This window comes from Cucurbita pepo, chromosome LG15 (genome assembly GCF_002806865.2).
Source record: "Cucurbita pepo subsp. pepo cultivar mu-cu-16 chromosome LG15, ASM280686v2, whole genome shotgun sequence".
NCBI lineage: Eukaryota > Viridiplantae > Streptophyta > Magnoliopsida > Cucurbitales > Cucurbitaceae > Cucurbita > Cucurbita pepo.
Genome location: NC_036652.1, coordinates 762,235 through 783,703, shown reverse-complemented (window position 1 = coordinate 783,703; position 21,469 = coordinate 762,235). Strand labels below are relative to the sequence as shown.

At 35.3% G+C, this 21,469-nt stretch overlaps 2 protein-coding genes and 2 long non-coding RNA genes across 5 annotated transcripts; 2 read left to right on the top strand and 2 right to left on the bottom strand.

Moving 5' to 3' along the window:
* Positions 1–602: 602 nt before the first annotated feature.
* LOC111811110 lies at positions 603–4,774 on the top strand. Its single transcript, XR_002817499.1, has 3 exons — positions 603–724; positions 1,162–1,236; positions 3,520–4,774. It is a non-coding gene; the product is annotated as an uncharacterized LOC111811110 (long non-coding RNA).
* On the bottom strand, positions 3,616–19,611 carry LOC111811111. 2 transcript variants are annotated; one of them, XR_002817501.1, is made up of 6 exons: positions 19,600–19,611; positions 12,833–12,838; positions 8,625–8,745; positions 7,393–7,462; positions 5,017–5,119; positions 3,616–3,698 (listed from the first exon to the last, which is right to left on the bottom strand). It is a non-coding gene; the product is annotated as an uncharacterized LOC111811111 (long non-coding RNA). The 2 variants fall into 2 exon arrangements; XR_002817500.1 differs by lacking the exon at positions 3,616–3,698 and having other exon boundaries at positions 4,845–5,119.
* LOC111811106 (subtilisin-like protease SBT1.2) lies at positions 9,571–12,309 on the top strand. The gene has a single exon (XM_023697835.1). The coding sequence runs from the start codon at positions 9,909–9,911 to the stop codon at positions 12,210–12,212; it is 2,304 nt and encodes a 767-aa protein (XP_023553603.1). The 5' UTR covers positions 9,571–9,908; the 3' UTR covers positions 12,213–12,309.
* Positions 13,230–17,258, bottom strand: LOC111811109 (auxin-responsive protein IAA11). Its single transcript, XM_023697839.1, has 4 exons — positions 16,717–17,258; positions 15,042–15,376; positions 13,992–14,115; positions 13,230–13,804 (listed from the first exon to the last, which is right to left on the bottom strand). The coding sequence occupies exons 1-4, from the start codon at positions 17,031–17,033 to the stop codon at positions 13,735–13,737; spliced, it is 846 nt and encodes a 281-aa protein (XP_023553607.1). The 5' UTR covers positions 17,034–17,258; the 3' UTR covers positions 13,230–13,734.
* Positions 19,612–21,469: the final 1,858 nt, after the last annotated feature.

Sequence of the window (21,469 nt, the reverse complement as noted above, 5' to 3'; positions counted from 1 at the left end):
TTTATGTATTTTAAAAAATGTTTTTAAGTGATTAGAAAAAAAATCACAGACAATCAAATAATAAAAATAAAAATAAAAAAAACTTTAAAAATACATATCCAGTTAAATCTTTTTTTACCATTCTTACTGTGTTTAAAAAATAGTAATGAAATTTTAAAAACAAAAATTATTCCTATAAATATATACATAGGGAAACCATCAATTAACCCTCTTATATCATATTTAAATTTAAATTTAAATTTTTTATTTTTGTAGTCGAAAAGTATTAATGTTTTGAAAGTTTATGAGTATTTTTTAAATATGATATTAACGATTTATTTGTAAAATAACGGTATTTTTTACTTTTAAAAAAAGTTTTTTTTTTTATACTTTTAAAAAAGTTTAAGAGTGTATGAAAGATATTTTTAAATTAAAGAATTAATTATTTTTCTTTTAAATTTTTTTAGAAAACTTAAAAAGAATATTTTTTTAAAAGGTATTTTTTTTATATAGATAAAATGGAAAATAATTTTATTAAGTTCGCTTTACAACAGTATTTGTGTAAATGAAGGGTATTTATGTAAAATGTCACTGAGCTTTTGCTTCTCTATATAAAGGCGAAGAACGGAGGAACAGAGAGGTTTGCGCGCGAAAGTTTGGCGTTCTTGGAGTTGCTCTGACGAGGAGAAGGTTGATATTAGGGTTCGGAATTATCGGTGCCTCACTATGTTGTTTGCAAACGCAGGTATGTTTCAATGTTAGATTGATCTCATCAATGGTATTTACTTTTGGATTTTGATCGGTTAATCTTTTTCTAAACTGATGAACGTGAATGCTCTTCGCACAAATCGTAATTGCTTTAAGATTTCTGTTAGTCGAAATGGAAAAAAAAAAAAAAAAAATCATTAAACTAGTGATCTTGATTGCTCAGTCTCATAAATCCTAATTACTGGTTTAATTAGTCGACGAGGAGCAAGCCGTTTGCTATAAACTAATGATCGCGATTATTCAGTCTCAAAATCCTAACTATCAACGACAAAAAAAAGAGTATATATTATGTTCATCAATCTTATTACATTAGGCCTTTTAGTCAATCATTTTGATTCGTTTATTTATATTTTTTTCCTATTTTACACACGATCCGACGATTAACTGAATCTCTATCGCTTATTCTTAATTCAGACTTTGAATGAGTTGCTGCAGTACATGTTTGAAGAAGGTCTTGTGTCAGCGTTGCTACCTGAACAGTATTTTTAGGTAAGTATTTTGACGATTTTTCCTCCGTTATACTTCTATTTCTAACCATCTGGCATACATATGCTTCTCTGAATATCGTGCTTCCTAAATTCTTTCGTTTTCGTGCATTATAATGAATTGTATACTTTGGAGTTAGTGAATTTCTTGTGAAAGATATATTTCTTATCATAAAGTCTTATACATTCAATAATCGAATCGTGTCTGCCTAAGATCATTACAGATTGTTACGTGCATTTAGGGATGCACTGGTGGTAATATTCTCTAAAATCTCTTATTCACAATAGTTTCCTAAAAATCTCATAAAAGAAAAAAGAAAAGTTTACAAAATCCTGTTTCTTATATGCATGCCGTTTTCTTATTTTTGTCAAATTTTAGAGACGTTGTTTTCATTAATTCATATCTTACTGTTTCTTAGTAGTCTAGTTTCTTGGAAGCCTAAGTTATTCTTCAATGTTTTTCCATCATTTGTAGGTTACTATTAACTGAATCTGAATGTGCCTATGTAGTTTATATGTTATATCTTTGGGCAAATAAGATTTGTTGTAAGCCTTATAATGAACAGTTGTGCTGTTCAACTTACTTGGTTAGCTTTTTCTGTAAGTAAACTTTGATTGGATGAAACAAAATACGAAAGGCTTATAAGAAATCGAACTTAAAGCCATGTATGTCTCCCAGAAAGGAAAAAAAAAAAAACTTCCAAATATTTCAGATAATTATTCAATGAGGTCGGTGGTGTAAAGGATAGAAATTGTTAGGAAGTCTTAAAAGCTGTTGTGATATCAACCCCTGCGTAAGCTATACTCCATATTCACAGGAAACAATGCGTTGGAAAACTTTTGGAAAATCTAAAGGTAACTTCCTTGACACGGAAGAAAATACAAAATGGATGACATTTTAAGATAATTCACGTACTGTCGACCATTTAGGTTAATTCTTGATTGAGATTTGATAGTGTATATAGTAACCTTTAGCAAGAAGAATTTCGTCAAACACGTTCAGATAAAATGAACAGACTAAGATAGCAAGGTATTTTGTTTTTTTTTTCATATGTTAGGACATGGATGTTAAAGTAAAATAGAACACTTATCCTTCTAGAAAGCTTCTGAAGGTTCTACGCATGTCTCCAATATATTTTGCATTAGGTCTCCATACATATCTTGAAGATTTGATGTTTATGTTTCCTTAGGTCCGTAGGGAATCTCCTTTAGACAAGGTTAGATTTTCAAAGAAGTATTTAGGATATTTTGTATTCATGAAGGGTATAGTGAAAAATCTCTTTGCTTGGACCCAAAGTATCTCAAGAAGCAAGCTAGCAAAGCCATAGAAAGGTTTAAAAGTGAGCGAGCGAGCGAGAATTATAGCGTGATTTAATCTTTTCTCAAAAGTGTCTATCTTTATACCTTTTTAAACAGAAGTTCATTCTTTCACTTATTTTTCTCTTCCCTTTCGTGCTAATTTCTTCAACAATGAACATCAATGTTTACATTCGTAGAGGTCATAAACGTTAGCTAAGAAATGAAAATTTAGTTAAGTTACTTGAAACTTTGTCAAGTGATCTTTTAACTAATTACTCTTATAGTTACAAACTTAGGTTAGCTTATTAGAATATTAATTTTAGATATAAAGAGGTTTTATTGTATTGTTTAGTTCCCAAGATTTATTTTTAAAACCGGTCATTATGATATTGATGAGTATTAGAGTTACCGTCTTTTAATTGACATTGGATACTCCAAGGTTTTAATCATTCATGATGTTGTTTTAGTATAATGATTTTGGAGCTTAAAATGAAAGTTGCATATGATGTTTGTAAGCCATGGACTCCTTGAGTTTTCTTCCCTCTTAATCTTGATCATAAAGATAATCCGTTCCTATAGATTTTCTTGGAGATTCTAACGATTTTGGAATTTTTGAATAATTTAAACTTAAAGATCTTGTTTTTCAATATGATCAAATTCTCAAAATTAAATCATAAAATATTTGGTTTAGGAAGGTTTAGATTATTTGGGTAGTTCATCAAAAAAAAAATTGTTTGAAAATTGATGAAAAAAAGTTAAATATTTGAATTATTGCTCTTATTATACTTAAGAAATAAAATAATTTACGAAAAATTGTTGATGAGTAAAAAAAAAATATAATTAAATGTATGCATTATGCACTTAGTACAAGACTTGGTAAACGAAACTGCTCGCAACAAATTATGGATTGGAACTTATTTTTGCCTTTCTGATATTTTCCTATCTATTTTTATTTTATAGTAAATAATATGTAGGAGCGAATTCTCAGGTGGACTCATAAGTGACTTTGACTTTACGCTAATTGGTGTCAACTAATACATTTGTACGCAAAAAGCATGGAATCGAGGCAATGCTGTGCCACTGGTTTGTTTCTACCTATACCTCTTCTCTCTATATCCATTCAATTCACGTCCTTCCATTCCTTGCTGATCTCTGCTCAATTTTACTCTGCATAAAATCAAAACCCAAGGTTATACAATGGAAATGGAACCTAACAAATGAGGTAACAATCAATTAGATACATGCCCTTTTTAACTTTTATAAGTTTAGTTTTTGAACAATTTAGTCATTTAAATTTCAAAAGTTTTTTATTTTAATTGTGATATGTTTAAGCATGGTCTAAAATCGATATATTAATTATTTTTATCTATTAGATATTTTTAAAGTTTAGAGATCTTAAGCACAATTGAAATTTAAAGACTAATTAGTTACTTTTTAAAATTTAAGAAGACTTTAGCATTTTGGAAAGCTTGTAATTTAAATTTCAAATGTCATTTCCAAAATCAAAATAATTAAAGTTCGCTTTCCACCTTAAACTGTAAAATTATACTTTTATTATCAAAATTCTATGAATCTCTTATATCTCCTATGTATATTAAAAAAAAACAATAATTTTATTTATTTATTATCATTTTTAAATAAAAAAACTATTATCAAACATTAGGGGTGTACATGGGTCGGGTTGGAATGGGTTAAGAATTTTATGGACTAACCCATAAGATCAGACTGGTTGGATTGGTAATCTAACCAAATCCAAAAAATTTCAGAAGGTTGCCCAAAATTTTTCAGAACCAACTTTCTATTTTTTATAAAAAAAATTATTTATCCGCATAATTTTCAAACAAATTTTTAAACTACAATTATAACCATGTACTGTACATTTATTGTTAAGTAAATTGCAACAGAAATAATAATAAACTACAAATATAACAATGTACTGAACATTTATTGTTAAGTAAATTGCAACAGAAATATTAAATAAATTAGAATTTTGAATTAACTCTCTTGGTTTTGGAAATTTCAAATATTTTGCACAATTTTTTATAGAACTTATATTTAAAATCATTTACTTTTCACCTCGCCCAATAAAACATGAAAGTAAAAAGAAATTAAATATTAAGTCACTCAAACACAATATAATATTGTTTCATAATCATTTACTTTTCACCTCGCCCAATAAATTGAGTATTTTTTATTTTAGAAAATTAATCTCCCAACCTAATTCAATTCAATCCAACCCAGGGTTGGATTGGATTGTTGGATTCAATTTTTTTTTTTTTTTTTTTTTTTTTTTTTTTTTTTTTTTTAAGTCAGACTCCATTTTGAAAAGAAAAAAAAAAAACTTTTAGTAATTAACAATTAAAAGTAATCATGTCTATTTTTATATATTGTTCAACAAAAAGGGCAGAGAATAGCAAACAAAAAGAAAACATTATAAAAAAATTGTATGTAAATGAAATAAATGAACAGTAAGATAGAAATGAACCTGGATGGAAAACCAGTAAACGGCTCAGATTGAACTTAGCATGAGGCTGGCACGCGGTTTTGGTTCCTTATCCTTCAAGTTGGTCCATTTCTGAATCATAGTGCTGATGCAGCCCACGAATTCAGTTATGGGGACAAGATACATGGCAGGAAATAAAAGATTCTAGATTACATTCAAAGTTTAGAGAAATTTTGGTCTCAAAAGGTTGATGTTATATTTATTTATTTATTTATTTATTTATTTATTTATTTGTTTCTCAAACATTATATGACCTTTCAAAGTTCAATTCTATTTCAATAACCTTATTGTGATTTACACTATTTAAGTGTCAATATGAAAATAAAGATTGAAAATAAGATGATAAGAATGTCAATGGACAGGCCAAAAAAACAAAATGATTAAATGTGGGAAATGAGTATTGTATACCAAATTTGTATAATTTAAGTGAGATATAATTCTATACTATGGTTGTGAAACAAGGCTCATTTACGGATTACTGGTAACTGAAGTTTTTATTGGCTTTGACCAAAGGAGGAGTTGACAGACCAGACCCACTTTGAAAGAGAGGTGTTAATGTAGGCTTCGAAAATTAAGGACAGAGAATTAGTTCTTTCGGAGGAAAATATTGGGATTGCAAGAACAAAGAGTGTTGAGAAAGTTCGAGGGATGGAGAATTTTGGAAGGTCAGAGAAAGACTCGAGTTTTAGCCTGAAGGGAACAAATGGGGTATCTATCTCTCTCAAGGGACTTATCAGGAAAGAATTTTCAGGTACATATAACTTACTGTAGAATATGATGAAAGCCTCCATATATAGTTATAACTTTAAAATTTTTTATTCTTTTTGGGAGAGCAGAACAAGGCTTGATTCATATTGTTTGAAACACTACGACTTCGCTCAGGCTGTTTGGTGTTGTTATACTTGAGGTTCGACTTTCAGTTTGCTTGTCATAGGGATCACAGTCAGATGATCGACAAGTTCCATCTACTACTGTTCCAAGAGATGGAAAGATTCATATGGCATGCCGATGTTTAGGCTTTCTTATGGGGCAGTGGGGAGAGAGAACTAATAGTACTTTTTTAGAGAGGGAGATGTTCGGACTCTAGCTGGATTCTATGTTTCTCCTTACCTCTTTTGAAAAACACTCACACTTTTTATTAACACCAATTGATAAAAGATTACAAAATACCCTGTAAAAACTACTAAACTACGTGTTTTGGAATGAAACTTTATTAACACCAATTGAGAAAAGATTACAAAATACCCCGTAAAAACTACTAAACTACATGTTTTGGAATGAAACTTTATTAACACCAATTGAGAAAAGATTACAAAATACCCCGTAAAAACTACTAAACTACGTGTTTTGGGATGAAACTTTATTAACACCAATTGAGAAAACATTACAAAATACCCCGTAAAAACTACTAAACTATGTGTTTTGGGATGAAATGGTAGGTAGGGTGTAGGGGAATTTATAATATAGGCTAGACAATTTATTCCTAAAGTACTTCAATAATTTTTCTAAAATAATTAGGTATCTTTATGCCTGAAATACTTAAATCATTTTTTTAAAATATCTAGGTATCTTTGTTTCTAAAATACCTGAATCATTTTCTTAAAATAAGAGACAATTGACTAATAGGATTATTGGGTTTGACTTTATTAGGCTAGTGATGATGTTTTAACGTAGTTGCCAGTTTGACATCCGACAACGACCTCCCACAAAGTTAGTAATACAAAATAAGGCAGAAAACTATGGCCTCCTGCAGGAATGCTACAGGAAAACATACAATTGAAAGCCTTTATAGAGAAGAGGTATCTTGGCTAATCTTTGGCAAGACAACAAAAGCATCACTTACAACTGCTTCAACGGGTTTTTTTTTTTTTTTTTTCCTTTTTTTTTTTTCTTTTTTAATCAAAGAAGATGCCTGCTTGGTTTTCTTGAGGGAAACAGTTAGGGAATGGGGAGGAGAGACCGAAGTCGATACCCCAATTTAAGACAGAGACGTTACACAGAAGCCATCATATAGAAAAACAATAGGTGAAGGCACAGACAATGGCTTGGGAAATTCCGCCATTAAAAAAATAAATTTGCTTTCGAACTTCATAAGGCATTGGAGTAGAGGGAAATTAGATGCTTAGTGCAAGGTTTGAGATAATGGATCACTATAGTAATCTGAAAGCTGTGGCCTTGGAATGCAAGTTCGATGAAAGTAAAACTACTTTTATGGAGGCATAAGACACTAAATGCACTATAGAAAAACTATGAAGCAGTTCAATAACAATAATTTAATTGTGTGCTGAATCGAAATCTAGCTTAGAAACTATAGGAAGTGAACAAAAAAATTGGGAGCAATAATGCTGAGGTACTGACCTCATAGGCTTTACCCGTAAATTTCATTTAATCTCCACGAGCAAAAAGCTAATGCAAGCTGCAGATGCACCTGTCAAAAGGCTATTAGTTTTGTATTTACTTGTGTTTAGATATCCAACACATGGCTAATGCCAAAATCTAATTGAAGGCTAAAAATGTTCTTATCCTAAATGTCTAATAGCAGATTTTTTTTTATTTTTTTTTTCGTAATACTTACTGTAAGATATCGAAATATTGAAAATAAGAATTGCTAAAAAGTTGACAAAATTATTAAGAAAAATTACAAGATTTGATTAAGCAAAATATCTTTTCAGAGAAGATTGCGACTGGAGTGCTCCTAACTGCAAGTTCAAGTCTTCACAATGTTCGAAGTAAATCAATTTTTTATTGTATAAACCTTTTATGATAATACCTTTAACAAGTCATATTATTCTACAAATCCGAAAATGTTACAATCATATATCTCAAGCTTGAGAGAAACTATGATGTATGAGATTCAGAAAATAATAAGTTCGTCAAGAAACTATTTAAAATACTGATTCACATGTTAAACTTAATTAAATGTCATGCAAGTAAAACGAATTGCACATTTACATCCATAACTATAAATGTTATTCCTAACTATTCAGTTCACATGTCAACAGAAACCACCGAAAACTGAAAGTCGTCATCAAAATTTTAACAACGAAGATCTCAACAATCATTGACATGGATCAAGTCATTAAGCAAGATAGTCTAAAACAAGACACAAGTCAGCGATCAGTGAAAAAGCCGATCAACTATAACACCTGATCTAATCTTGTCGATGACGAAAAACTTGTGACAAACTATTTGATACTGAGAAATCACGATCATTAATTTAAGAAACGATCTGATTTCCTCCACTTATCAAATCCTACAGTAATGATGAACTATGAGACTTCGCAGTCACAACCGTTTAATTTAGTGAACTGTTTTATTTCCTCTCGATTAATCAAAATCGTAACACAAAGAAATCATGAGACCTAACAATCACCATCGTTAATTTAGTGAACTATTTGATTTCCTCGTCCACTAATCAAAATCGTACGGTAAATAAATTAGAAGACCTATCGATCTATTTGATTTCATCGACAAACCAAAATCCTACGGTGACAATGAGACCTATCCATCACCATTGCTGATTAAAGAGGAAATAGTTTAAATCACCGACGCACTAAACGAATCGGTAAGAGATCATCCATCCGACGTACCTGATTGCTTGGATGTCGGATTCGTGAGCCACCGATAATTTCAAACCCTAATCTCATCGCATTTCTCATCGGAGCAATCTCGAAACCACAATTTTTCGCGCGCAGATTTTGTATCGTTCGACTAGCTTCCAGATTCCCGCTCTTGGCTTTATATAGTGTTACGGCACGGGAACGGCTGGAGCTACGTTATATTAACGGAGGAGAAAATAGTAAAAAGGGGTTTGCTAAAACGGCGCCGTTTAACTAATGGGCTCAAAAAAGCCCAATTTCTTTTCACACCCGAAAACTGATCTCTTGTGCCATATTACTGGGCCCGGCCCAAATAGATTTTTTTTTGTTAATTGAATTTTTGAAAAAGCGAAAAAATTGAGTTGATATATATATATATATATATATATTTTTTTTTTTTTTATATCAAGATAGCAACGCATTTTAATTATCAACTTAATATGCATCATTAAAAAAATATTAAATAGGATTTTAAAAAAATAGATAATTTTAGATTATGAACTCTATTCGAATTAACTTGTCACGGTCCTACTTTTTCAACCGTACGGCGTTGTGATTTTGACATGATCACGACCAATCTTAAGGGAAATCAAGCCCCATATATATTTTTCGCCCTGTCTTTGTGGCTTCATCGAACTCTAGGTGAGGTTTGTTTTTGCTTACCAAACATCACTTGTACGGATTCAAGCTTGTTCGACCACACACGCTGCCTGCGTTTGCGTGTTCAATCATCTACGACATAACCTACTTGCCTCTACACTAGACCAAGTCATTCGACTCAACTTTGTCTCTACTCGAGGTTGAGTCACCAACCTAACCGTGTAGGCCCGCGTAGCCAAGAAAAGAAGAACAAAGAGCGTGTTGCATTAAATGACACCAAATCTATGTTCCTTTTTACCTTGCTTCAAATTCTCTACGCATACGCTCATTTGGGAAACAAAAATTCACACAACTTTCTGAATTCAAATCCCTTTTAAAGCTCACCATTACTTCTCGTGAAGCTTTGAGCAATCAACAATGGCCTCAGCTCCACCATCGCCCAAATTTGTAAGTTTCTCTCTCTCTCTCTCTCTCTAAAAAACAAGGGATCCTCGTGATGAAGAGCTCTTATACTTCACGAGTTTCATATTTTACACTCAGAATTTCAGAAATGCTTCCTCAATGGAATCCTAGATTTGAATTCTCTTGGCTTCCTCCTTCAAATATCCATCAAATTTTGGTCCAAAATCATGAATCTAACTTCAAGAATCAGTGTCTTGTTGGCTGTAGAGATTCATGGATTTCAACTCCCAAATGGGTTTTCCCACCATTTTCCTCTGTTTTCTTTTGCTTCAAGTTCAAGCAAACGCTTCCAATCTCCAAACTTACATGATTCAACTCCATCCACAAGGATTAACCAGCTCTGTTTTTGAATCTAAGCTTCAATGGCATCTTTCTTTTCTTGAACAAACGCTATCTGTTGAAGAAGACTGTTCTTCTCGCTTGCTTTATTCGTATTCGAACGCCATGGAAGGATTTGCAGCTCAGTTATCTGAAACTGAGCTTGAGTATTTGAAGAAGTTGCCTGATGTTGTGGCTGTAAGAGCTGATAGAAAGTATGAAATTCAGACAACTTATTCACATAAGTTCTTGGGTGTTTGCACACAAGGTGTTTGTTATAAGTCCTCAATGGGCCAAGGGGCAATCGTTGGGGTTCTTGACACGGGAGTTTGGCCTGAGAGTCCAAGCTTTAGTGATTCCAAAATGCCCCCAATTCCACAAAAATGGCGAGGGGGTTGCCAAGAAGGGCAAGATTTTAATTCCTCAAGTTGTAATAGGAAACTCATTGGTGCTAAGTTCTTCATCAAAGGACATCATGTGGCTTCATCGCCGCCTTCCGATACCGTCCAGGAATATGTCTCCCCAAGAGATTCCCATGGCCATGGGACTCACACTTCTTCAACAGCTGCTGGAGCTTCAGTTGCCGGAGCTAGCGTATTCGGTAATGGAGCTGGTGTGGCGCAGGGGATGGCCCCGGGCGCCCACATTGCTGTGTACAAGGTTTGCTGGTTTAGTGGCTGCTATAGCTCTGATATTGTAGCGGCCATGGATTCCGCAATAAGAGATGGTGTTGACATTCTCTCCCTTTCGCTTGGTGGCTTCCCACTTCCGTTTTTCGATGACAATATCGCCATTGGCAGTTTTCGAGCAGTGCAGCATGGCATCTCAGTCATTTGTGCAGCAGGAAACAATGGCCCAACTCAAAGCTCTGTCGCCAATGTAGCTCCTTGGATCACCACCATTGGTGCAGGCACGCTCGATCGAACATTCCCAGCTATAGTTCGACTAAGCAATGGCAAAGCCATTCCCGGCGAATCAATGTACCCTGGAAACAAGTTCAATCAAGCTACCAAGGAGCTTGAGTTGGTTTACTTGACTGGAGGGCAAATGGGAAGTGAACTTTGCTTAAAAGGGTCTCTTCCACGAGAACAAGTAGAAGGAAAAATGGTGGTTTGCGACCGTGGCGTCAACGGCCGATCCGAAAAGGGGCAGATTGTGAAGGAATCTGGAGGAGCTGCTATGATCCTTGCAAATACAGAGATAAATCTAGAGGAAGACTTGGTCGATGTTCATGTTTTGCCAGCCACGTTGATCGGATTTGCGGAGGCGAATCGGTTAAAAGCTTACATTAACACAACAACCAATCCAAAAGCCAGAATCCAATTTGGAGGAACCGTGATAGGAAGAACAAGAGCTCCATCTGTAGCTCAGTTTTCATCAAGAGGACCAAGCCCCACAAATCCTTCAACGCTCAAACCTGATGTAATTGCTCCTGGGGTCAACATTATAGCAGCTTGGCCTCAAAATCTTGCTCCAACCGGCCTTCCAGAAGATTCTAGAAGGTCAAACTTCTCTGTCATGTCAGGAACATCCATGTCTTGTCCCCATGTCAGTGGAATTGCAGCTCTAATCCATTCAGCTCATCCAAAATGGACACCGGCAGCTATCAAATCAGCCATCATGACAACCGCCGATGTTACCGATCGTTTCGGGAAACCGATTCTCGATGGCAACAAACCAGCTAGTGTTTTTGCAATGGGAGCTGGTCATGTAAACCCAACAAGAGCCATTGATCCTGGCTTGGTCTATGATATCAAGCCATATGATTATGTCATTCATCTTTGTGTTCTTGGCTACACTCATTCAGAAATCTTCATCATTACCCACATGAATGTGAGCTGCCACAAAGTTCTTCAGATGAACAAAGGCTTCACATTGAACTATCCCTCCATGGCTGTCGTTTTTAAGCACGGGACAACGAGTAAGATGGTTTCGAGACAGTTGACGAATGTCGGGAGCCCGAATTCCGTCTATGAAGTGGAAGTAACCGCGCCTGAAGGAGTGAGCGTTCGAGTTAAGCCTCAGCGCTTGGTGTTCAAACATGTGAACGAAAGTTTGAGTTATAAGGTATGGTTTATGTCTGAGAAGAGAAGAGAAGGAAGAAAGGTGAGCTCTACAGAAGGGCATTTGACATGGCTCCATTCTGAGAACAGTAAATACAGAGTGAGAAGCCCCATTGTAGTGACTTGGAAGAACTAAAGGTATGTTTTATGACCCACAAAGATACTGATATTGAGTCACAGTCGGGTTAGTTTAATAATTTTCACAAATTTCTACTATAGATTTCTTCTTCCCTTGAAATTTTGTGTAGATTTCTTCTTCCCTTGAAATTTTGTGTAGAAAATCTGCCTTTAATCTGCCTTTAATCTGCCTTTTGCCATCTGGATTGATGTACTTGTCTTCCAGTTACCAAAGTTAGGATGATAATCGAGACTTGGAATTGTGTGATAGTGATCGAGAATGGAATTTGGATTTCCACCTGTTCTCGGTCGTTACTAAGTTCTCAACTTCCATCTAACATTTTGAAGGATTTGTGAGATCCTACATCGATCGGAGAGGGAAACGAAACATTACTTATAAGGGTGTGGAAACCTCTCCCTAGTAGAGGCGTTCTAAAAATTATGAGGCTAATGACAATACGTAATGGGCCAAAGTGGAGAATATCTATAAGTGGTGGGTTTGAGCTGTTACAAATGGTATAAGAGCCAGACACTAGGCGATGTGCTAGGGAGGTCGTTGGATCCCCAAGGGAGGTGGATTGTGAGATCCCACATCGATTGAAGAAGGAAACGAAACATTCCTTACAAAGCTGTGGAAACCTCTCCCTAGTAAACGCCTTTTAAAAACTGTGAGACTGACGATAATACGTAAAGGGCTAAAGCGAATAATATTACGTAAAGGGCTAAAGCGAATAATATTACGTAAAGGGCTAAAGCGAATAATATTAGGTAAAGGGCTAAGGCGAATAATATTGATATTCTTATAGCAGTTCTCCCCGCAAAACATTCAAAAGACATGCCCTCCATGAGAGATATAATGACAATGCTTGGAGAAGCAAAACCAAGGAGAAAAGGCAACGGTGGCAATGAAGGATTGGGAACCAACAAAGAGAAGCCAATTTTCAGCACTTCTCCTGTACATGGCCTTATGTAGGATCAAGAAACCGACTTGCCTCTACATAAGGTCAAGTTTGCTTCTACTCGGGGCCAAGATCTCTCAATGGAACATCGCATATGTATGTATGTATAAACAAGCAATACAGGCATTATTGTAAATTCCAAAATTTTCCCTGTTTACAGACACAACCATTAAGTGAGAAGAAAACTAGAACAAAAGAGCACTTTCCCAAGGCATAAAAGGCTTAAGCAGAGCAGTATTTGCTTTAATATTCACAACATAAACATTCCCACATCTGTATATGTGCAGGGCTTTATGACTGTGACGACTTTCCAAAACTACACAAATTGACAATTCCCAGAGCTTTGGGAATAAGATCAGAAAACCCAGAAAAGAAGAGAAAAAGGCCAATCCTTTTTCTTTCAAAATGCTTATATAGCCTATTACCTCTCATTTGCACAGTTTTTTCGAGCTGATATTGGCCTTCCTCGTTCCGATACAGAGCAGCAGATTCGCCACGGAGAATTGGTGTCGTGCAAAAGAAAATAAAAAAGAAAGAAAAACAGAGCATCTTCAATTGTTGAGTTTCAATTCTGCTGGCAGATCACCTGCCAATTTGATTAGCTTCAGCTGCTTTCATTATCCTAAGCCTCTTCACGGATTGGGTAAACATTCTGGACATATGATCAAAAGAATCATAGTTATATATTGAAAGTTTCTAGCTATTCTTCCCTCTGAAAACGATGCTAGAAATGTTATATATTGAAAGTTTCTAGCTCGAAGATCGCCAACTAGGTTAAAAGTTTACGAACTCGAACTTAAAGGCCTTATCAGACTAAATGAAGTGACAAGAGAGCATACCCCCAAGGAACATCGCCAACTAGCATCCAATCTCCTTCCCTGTCTTCATAAGTAAGCATGTACCCAGATAGTCCATTTAGTAGTCTGGAGGGTCTCACTATGTCATGTTCCTTTATACTCGATCCTGTATCAGACGATAAAGCATCGTTATCGGTTGCCAGTCACAAATTTCATGATAAAATGTCAATAAATGGATAAGGTGGTCCTTCATAAAAGAGCTAACATTGTTGCTTCACTATGGCTAATAAGAAGCTTCTATTCATACTCAATAAATAACCCAAAAATACTAGCATTTACTTCAGGAAGAGAGCCTTTCTTCCAGAGATTCTCGATATTACCACTTTCATCTTTACATTAACCTTCTTTATGCAGCTTTAAAGTAACCCTACAGATATTCAAGTAAAAGATTGTCCATGTAAAGGCCCATTTCCCTTTCGGGCTTGCCCTCAAGGTTTTTAAAACGCGTCTGATAGAGAGAGATTTCCACCTCTTATAAAGGGTGTATCGTTCTCCTCCCCAACCAATATGGGATCTCACAATTTACCCCTCTTCGGGGCCTAGCATCCTCGCTCGCACTCGTTCCTTTCTCCAATCGATGTGAGACCCCCACCAAATACACCCCCCTTCGAGACCCAACGTCTTTGCTGGCATATCGCCTCATGTCCACCCCCTTTGGGGCTCAACCTCCTCGCTGGCACATCTCCCGGTGTTTGGCTCTGATACCATTTGTAACGGCTCAAATCCACCGCTGGCAGATATTGTCCTCTTTGGGCTTTCCCTTTCGAGCTTACCCTCAAGGTTTTTAAAACGCGTCTACTATGAAAAGGTTTCCACACCCTTATAAAGAATGTTTCGTTCTCCTCCCCAACTAATGTGGGATCTCACCGCCCATCTTAATTCCATTCAGACCAAAAAATAGCATTAATACACTATTAAATTGAACTCTAGGGAACCTTCACTTCTTATTGAGTTGAAAATATTCAATTTTAGAGATTGAAACCACAAAATTCACTTCTATACACGATATTGCAGAGGTCGGAAAGGAATTACCAGTGGAATCAACCAGTGCAGTGGGATCAAGGAACATGTTCTCGACGGTTTGAGCCAAGGTTTCATAGCTACTGTGAGCACTGAGGTTAACCTTTCTTCCAATGAGAACTCCATCCATATTCACCTTCACGTACACAGAATTTCTGGAAGTCCTACGCTCTTTATTTGCTTTGTTTCTATCACTAACACCATTAAGTGTCCCTGCCTCCGTATGCTTGTTTTTATTCTTGCCAGCAACTGCCTTGAATTCTTCTACAGAATGAGGTTTTGCCTGGTTAACCAAGGTACTGATCCTAGAAGCTCTGATTGGGGGCCACCCCACGACCTGGCTACTTCTGAAAGTATATCAAAATATTACAACATAACCCACCACGAAGAACCCTATTCTCGATACAGTTACAGTAACACTATTAAAGCTTCTCTTTTAAAAAAAATTATATATACACACATATACATACATATATTCAACATATGGGCGACCAATGTGATATTCAAGCAACTTGTCAAAGCATACTCAAAGAATGTTTCACATACTGCAACTATTACTACTTCGATGATACAATTATGCGAAGTGCATAAAAATCTATAGGTATGGAATTCTGAAGTAACGAGATTGGGATTTGTTTTGTAGATGTTTCCAAAGATTTCTGTTTCTATATTCAGAACTGTTTTAAGAACTCATGTAAAAGTAAAGGTAGTTGTGTGCTTAAAATCACATTCATAACCTAAAAAAAAAAAACTTCTATTATCCTAAAAGGAAAATGATCATAAAGATAATCTATTTTTAGGAGTTGGTTGGCAGTATATATATATATATTAGGAGTTAGTTGGTAGCTTGTAACATATTTTGAGGATTGTAATTTCAATCTCACTTCAGTTTCTCATTTCTCATTCTTAACATCGTTACACAACTTTCTTGTTTCACTAGGTGTTAGTGCCACAGAATTCATAAAAGCATCGAAGCATGGAAATCTGGTCTCACTTTCTTCTCATTGCATCGTCTTTTATCCGTTCAACTCAATCCTAGATTACTGATGTCCGGTAAACGAACATAATGGGGAGATTTCAAACCTTCTAGTCAAGGCCATGGATACCAGTTCTTAGGTTATCTGGTAGCAAATATACACCTCATAGGGCGTTATTTTGAATGTTAACTTGAAGTTATATTAAACAAACTGCAATGACTTGGAAAGCTCTAGAAAAAGATTTCAGAGGGTATCTCGTCCTTTGAAGTCTACCAAAGGCCAGTTTTCAATTTTTATCAGAGCCGTATCATATTTAATTAGATGGAGTACGGCAGAAGCACAAATCCGCACAAATCCGAACAAATTCAAAATGATTCCCTATCTATATTCAGCTTACTGTTTGCTTTTGGGATGAGGAAAAGGGAGCCAGAGGAACCATAAAAGTAAACAACAGCAAACATATCTGTCAGTATCAGATTCATCAAGATAAATATCAAGAAATTCGAATCAATTTGGTACTGAAACGCAAAACCAGAGAAGCACATGCAACTTCACAGCTAATAATTGTGTTGATAGAGAAAATCTAAAATCGGTAGGGATCAATCAAGGACATTAAACTCTCATGCTTCACACAAAATTGGAAACCAGAGAAAAAGTGGAGTGAATTATGCATTAAATTCCTCGCATAGGCAAGAATTAGTAATCAGTACCTCCCGCCATTGATAGTCGCTGCGGAATCAGAATTTCTCTTCGAACCATTAGTGACATTGACTCCACTAAGCGAAGACGAGGAACAGATCGACGAAGAAAAATCCTCAGCCGTTAAAATTCTCCCAAATTGAGCGATGGAAACCTTCTGAATTTTGCGTGAATCGCGAACACCGAGGCTGAGCCCTAGCCCTAATTCAATCTCCGACTCGTCTGGGCACGAGGAGCCCTCAGACGACAACATCACGTTTTCATCTTTACAAATAGTCGACATAGATTCTTCAGAAACTACACCGCTTCCACCTCCGCTAGAAGCCATCAAATTCAACGAAGAAAAAGAAGGGGATTCAAGGAGAGCAAAAGAAGTGGATTGATTAGAAACGAAGCCTTGGATTGGAAATAAATGAATGAATCAACGACAAAATCAACATCAACAACAACAACTAACAATAACGAGCATAGAAAAAGCAATGCCGTGAGGACGGTGAAGGCGCCTTTGTTTGGCGGAAAATAGGAGAGAGAGAGCAGGTTTAATGGTGGTGGCGTAGTGAAGAAGGGAGGATTGATATTGAAGCAACGGCATTGATCGAATTTATGAGGAATTGGACCCACCTGTCTGGTTTATGCGCCTCCATCTCCATCATTGTCTTCTTCCCCACTGCTCCTAATCGCCTTCCCTCGCCTGCTTAACTTTCTTCTCTTTTCTTGATATTTTCAATTTCTCCGCTATCTCCTCTTCCGCTATTTATACGTTCCTAAAATGGGCTTCAAGCGAGCCCATATATATATATATATATATATATATATATATATATATNNNTTTTTTTTTTTTTTTTTTTTGGTTTTTATGAATTTTTAACTTTTCAAATTATAAATTAGTCCCTAATTTTGGCACGTTTTAAAATTTATAGATTTATCAGGGGTAAAATTGCAAGTTTCAAGATTCCCTTATTTTGAATTTATTAGAAGTATGGGAGGTGTTCAAATGACCCGAGAATATGACTAACATAAACTACCCGTCCAAACCATAAAAGTTGGGTTGAGATAAACTTTTTTTTTATTTTGAAAATTTAAAATTTGGGTCAATTTGCATATTGACGTTTTTTTAAGGTTACAACCCAACACGACCCTATTTGACGTTTGAAATTGATGAAAACCGACCGCCCAACTTGAAAATTGAGGGTTGAGTTGAGTTGTGAACTATGTTCGGGTTGTTTGAGTCACCAACCCAACCAACCTATAATTTCAGGTTGATCTAAGAGATTTTTCCAACCTAATTTATATACAGCTCTAATGAATGATTTTCCCAACCCGAGAGTTTTTAGCTCTTTTTTTTTTCTTTGCCTATTATTTTTTCTCGAGATAAAAAAAATAATATTCGTTAAAAAAAATAAATAGTTACACTAATAGACCATATATGAAAATTTCATACGTAACATTGTAAATTTTTTTAATATAATTATAATTTTTAAATAAATGAAACGTTTTTTTTATTTTCTTTTTATTATTATTATTATTATTTAAATAAATACTGTGTTTTCCGTAATTTTTTTTTTTTTTTAAGTATTGTAATTAAATTATGGCCCAAAAGGCGGCCCAAGGCTAATATGGAAATGGTAACCTGACGATATTGTTCCGAGAAAAGACACGATACGATACGACACGACACGATACGATAACGATAGAAAGAGAAGCAATGGGGCCCGCACTCATATGTTTCTAAAAGGTCTCCCGACAAGGTAGGGCCCGCGTCCCATCACATTGCTGGACACGTTGGAAATAGAACCGTGTGGGACCCACGTTCTTGGCGGGCCCCACCAGACATCGGATTTTTGCTCCGACGCTCGAGTAGTTGGAGACTCGACTTCATCCGATTACTGACTTTGACCGTTGACTCTTATCCACAAGAAAGAAATTGGAGGAAAATTTTAAATTTTAATTAATTTTATTATAAATAAATATCTCTTTTATAGTTACACTTTGACTATAACTAATTGGTTGGACTTTTTTTTAAAAAAAAAAAAAATTAAATGGAATATAAATAAATAAATGTTTTTTCTAACGAATATTAGAGGTATGGTTTAAAAATATTAGTGCTATAAAAATTTAAAATATTTTTACATTTTTCTTTCATATATTTAATTATTAGAATAAAGTTATATATTTCATTATTTATTTTCTAATAAATTTTTAAATAATTTTTAACTATTTAAAATAAAATTTTCAAAATATATATTCATATTATTTGCAACAAATATATATTTTTCAAGTGTTTTCCAAATACTTAAAAATTATTTTTAAGAGTATATATATATATAATTGTATCCTAAATAGTAATATATATTTTAAAATTAACAATAATATCAGCTAATTTTATTTTCAATAAAGAGATTGAGTCTCCCCTCAAATAGTAGTTTATCTGTCTAGTATCATTGAATAGAGTTCTACCATAGATCTTCAACCAATATGATCTATTTAACATAAATGTCTTCTACTTGCTTCTACTAGAGAGAGGTTTCTAAACTCCGGGTTTGTTCTCTCCAATCAATATGGGATCTCTATGGGATCTCACAATCCACCCCCTTTGAAGACTCAATGTCCTCGTCAGCTTACCGCTGGGTGTCTGCGTCTAATATCATTTGTAACAATCCAAGCCTACCGCTGGTCAATATTGTCCGCTTTCGTCCGTTATGTATCATCATCAACCTTGGGATTTTAAAACGTGTCTATTAGGGGAAGATTTCCACATCTTGGGTTTCCACTCTCCAATCAATGTGGGATCTCACAATATATCTCTTATCTAAGAACTACACCTTTGAAACTCACAACTACTTCTTTGTTTGATACTCGAGATTCTACTGATATAGTTAACTTAGATGAATGACTTTGATACCACTTTTTAGGGACAAGTGATTTCCACAATCAGGAGCGTTATTTCAACCCTGTGCTCCAGAAACAAACAAATGTCTTAGTTCATCCCTTCAAGGGTTTTTGGTTTAGAGTTTCATTTTAAATAAATATGTCCCCTAGATATTCGATTCTATGTGCTTCGGATACCCCGATACCTCTCTAACCAATGTTAGATCTCACAATACACTTCTCTCTGAGGATCAACGTCCAGTGTTTGGCTCTGGTACCATTTGTAACTATCCAAGGTCACCGCTAGTAGATATTGTCCGCTTAGGTTCAATACGTATTGCCGTCAGCCTCATGGTTTTAAGACGCGTCTGTTAGGAGAGATTTTCACCCCCTTATAAGGAATATTTCGTTCCTCTCTCCAACCGATGTGGAATCTCACAATCCACGCCCCTCGGAGACCCAGCGTCCTCGCTGGCACATCACCCGGTGTTTGGCTCTAATGCCATTTGTAACAGCTTAAGCCTACCGTTAACAAGTTCACTTTGACACGTTACGTATCGTCGTCAACCTTACGGTTTTAAAACGCGTATGTTAGGGAGAGGTTCCCACACCTTTAATGTTTCGTTCCTCTCTTCAACCAATGTGGGATCTCACAGTTAGAGAGGGAAAGTTTTTTTCCGATGGAAAAGAGACTGATGTGCGCAAAAAACCCTGACAAAAGGAATTATTACGGATAGGATGTCCTTGGGAACTGCTAGATTGGGTAACTTATTAAGAATGTTCCGTGGTTCAATCATAAGAACTCCAAAATTAAATATGTTTAACCATAAGTGACTTTTAGGAATGTTCTTAGGAAACGAGTGAGTGAGAACAAAACATATAAAAAGGATCTATGTTGGTTGTCGGAATAATCTTGTAACAACCCAAGCCCACCGGGCAAATATGGTTCTTTTTGGGTTTTCCTTCAAAGTTTTAAAACGTTCCAATTATGTTAGAGAGAGGTTTACACACCCTTCGTTCCCTTCTCAAACTGACGTGGGATCTTACAATCCACTCACTTGAGGGTCTCACGTTCTCACTGACACACTACTCGATCTCTACCTTTAATACCATTTGTAATGACCCAAGTCCACCACTAACCGATATTGTCCTGTTTGCGCTTCCCCTCTCGTACTTCATCTTAAGATTTTAAAATGCGTATGTTAGGAAGAAGTTTTTACCCCTACAAATAATGTTTTGTTTCACTCTCCAAGATGAGGTAAATAATCAAATTACCATGAGAGAGAGGTAAATAATCAAATTACCTACTGTTCTCTATGTATTCTAGATGTCACGTGCAAGCTTAATGAAATATGAATCTGGGGAGTGCAAGTCACGTGCAGTTAACAGACTCCCAAAGCTTTATATACAGACCACATTTGACACTTTTTCCCTCTCCCTCCTCCCTTCAGTCTCTAGTTTGTCTTCCGCCATTAAAGGTCTTTGGAAGCTCGAAGTGCTCACTCAGAAGGTGCTCGAATAGTCTTCGAATCTTCTAGCGTGTAATCTTATGCTCTTCTTTTTCAATTATTTCCTTCGTCGTAATTCTTTTGTTCTTGATTTCTTGAAGCGTCCACTGGAATTTCGATTTCTCTGTTTCCTGGTGGAAGATTTCGCTGTGAGTCCTCTTTTTAATCTACTCTCTCTTTGTTTCGATTAGTTCCATTTCGGATTGTTTTTAGTACATTAATAAATTAAGCTGACGATGACTGCACAGAATCTTGTTTAAGTCAAGAAAAGGAAGATGCAAATTAGATAGACAACGGACGTTTTTTTTACGAATTTTTTTCGATATATGTGAAATCAAGACCTAAGTCAAAAATGTTTTAGTTCTGATTTATGGAGATTTCGACTTCC

Coding starts and splice junctions, on each gene's coding strand:
- LOC111811109 (XM_023697839.1), bottom strand. CDS start 17,033: ATGGCTTCTAGCGGAGGTGGAAGCGGTGTAGTTTCTGAAGAATCTATG. Junction 14,116..15,041: donor TGCACTGGTTGATTCCACTG/GTAATTCCTTTC, acceptor CGTCTGATACAG/GATCGAGTATAAAGGAACAT. Junction 13,805..13,991: donor GTTGGCGATGTTCCTTGGGG/GTATGCTCTCTT, acceptor TCATATGTCCAG/AATGTTTACCCAATCCGTGA.
- LOC111811106 (XM_023697835.1), top strand. CDS start 9,909: ATGGATTTCAACTCCCAAATGGGTTTTCCCACCATTTTCCTCTGTTTT.